This window comes from Berghia stephanieae, chromosome 1 (assembly GCF_034508935.2).
Source record: "Berghia stephanieae isolate SIO BIC M18660-M18661 chromosome 1, UCSD_Bste_1.3, whole genome shotgun sequence".
NCBI classification, from domain to species: domain Eukaryota; kingdom Metazoa; phylum Mollusca; class Gastropoda; order Nudibranchia; family Aeolidiidae; genus Berghia; species Berghia stephanieae.
Window position 1 is genome coordinate 40,646,465 of NC_088360.1, and position 2,342 is coordinate 40,648,806.

The following is a 2,342-nucleotide window of genomic DNA, read 5'->3' on the forward strand; positions in this document are numbered from 1 at the left end:
ATGCACTAAACGTGCTCAACGCGCTCTAGAGACAACAGCAACACATAACATGTGGGAAGAGACATAACACCCGTTAACTCTCTCCTTACCATACATTTTCAGAATTTTTACCCAAAAATTTCACTCCCACCCTAAATAAAAATATATTTATTTATTCAAACAGAAAACAAAAGGCACATTCTATTTATAATATTCTTCAGCAAAGCACAGTGTCGAGTTTGTATGCTATAACAAAGTAATCTCTTTAAGTGATGTGATGTAGGAAAGAAATCAGAATCAGAAAATTGGAGGTTGAATCGTAACGAATGTGACGATTGTCCAATGGTTGGTAAGTCGAAATTACAATTTCATTTTCACACAGAGAAAACGTTGTTATAGGCTAGGTACTCATTTTTACATCTGAGTACGGTAAGACAATGTGAGTAAAGAGCACTTTTTGAGGGCTTAGCTATGCGTCGCATAAAGCGGGACACGAACCCAGACCCTATGATCCGAAGGCGAGTGTCATACGACTAGACCACAGAGCCCTACTCATCCACATTCACACACGCAAACACACATATTATACACAAACGCACAGGCGCGCGCGCATAGTCATACTTGATTTATGTTGGCTAATAACCACTTCAAGAACTAAGCATCCCTAATCAATCAATCATTGAGATCGAACTCATTAAAATTAGGGCAGTCGAATGCGAACGGAAGTTGTACAACCACGTGACGAAAGAATAAAAATAAATTGTTCTTCCTTAACGGAGCTTAATAATGATATGTTCATGAGTTAGTCAGTAACAAGAGGATTACACGTTCTGTACATTTTTTTATGATTATCAAAAATGTTGCTGAGACTGTTTCGTTCCAAGACGTGAGTTGAACATATTTCACAATTATTCAACTTAATGCTTTTAGTGATAATAATGACATAATTAATTTTAGTTTTATTATTATCATTATTATTATTATTATTATTATTATTATTATTATTATTATTATTATTATTATTATTATTATTATTATTATTATTATTATTATTATTATTATTATCATATTTATTATTATTATTTTTTAAAATATTGTAATTATTTTTATATTCATCATCATCATCATCATCATCATTATCATTATTATTATTATTATTATTATTATTATTATTATCATCATCATCATCATCATCATCATCATCATCATCATCATCATCATCATCATCATTATACACAATATGTTTCAATGCATGCACAATAATTTCGTATCATGACACTAATCTTTATTCTCTATATTCCAGACGTTTATTCAAGAGAAGTTGTACATCAAAATTAAAATGTAAGAATTTAAAAATATTTTTTTTCTCTTCATTTCAATATTCTAAACCTTTATGAAATGGCCGATTATCTAGCAAAACTGAGAGCCTAAATAAAAATTACAATTTCCTTTGTACCTTTTAAAATCTGTTTTTGTCTTCCTGGGGTTTATTTATCTTTTTGACATTGATCTCCTGAATAATAACAAACATTCCATCCTTTCCAGTGCTTACATAAAAGGGTTTTTGACCCTTCAAGTTGTGCTTAATTCACATATTCAAATTTTAAAGGTTAGTCAGTAATTTGTCATTTTCGGTGCCTACGCCTTTTCCCGGCGATTTCTTTGCTAACAATGTCCTGATACATTTATACCGAGACTTTATCTTCTGGATATTGCCCTAAAACTTTCCCCGATTCCTCGACTATTTCCCGATAGGACTTAACATTGCTGACGAATATATACATTGTATTTTGTATTTTGTGTTTGAAATATTACACATTTAATGATTAAAGGAAGGTAATGACTACAACTGACTAATCAAAAATTTATCACGCATAGGCCTTACCTTATTCAAATAATCAATATTATTTGTCCCGAAGAAATTTTTTTAGAAATTGTGGCCAGAAAAATCCTCCTTCAAATATCGATGAAATAAATTAAAATGACCCTCATCTTATTAAAAATTATTAAACCTGGGACTTCAAGGAAGTCTCTGGATTAAGAGTTTTTACCAAGATGAGCGTCATATTAATCGATCAATATCTTAATGACGAATTTTCTGGCCAAAATATTTAAAATGTGTTTATTTTCACGACAGATCAGATGATAATGATAATAAATAGCACTTGTACAGAACATAACCATGACTAGTTCATGCTCTATGCGTTTCATAGTTACAAGTATGACAATATAAATAGTATTAGCACACAAACACTCACAAACTCATACACACACATACACACACACACACACACACAGACACAAACACACAACCAAACTAACAGACACATTTTCAGTTAATACTCAAAAGAAAAAAAACCAGT

General features: G+C 31.0%; 1 protein-coding gene across 1 annotated transcript in view; it reads left to right on the forward strand.

Moving 5' to 3' along the window:
- Positions 1–768: 768 nt before the first annotated feature.
- The window catches only part of LOC144963947 (uncharacterized), a 14,774-nt gene continuing 13,200 nt past the window's right edge, over positions 769–2,342 (forward strand). The window contains exons 1-2 of the mRNA XM_078897892.1: positions 769–865; positions 1,283–1,320. Coding sequence (XP_078754018.1) covers positions 837–865; positions 1,283–1,320 — 67 coding nt within the window. The 5' untranslated portion in view covers positions 769–836. The remainder of the gene's footprint in view (positions 866–1,282; positions 1,321–2,342) is intronic.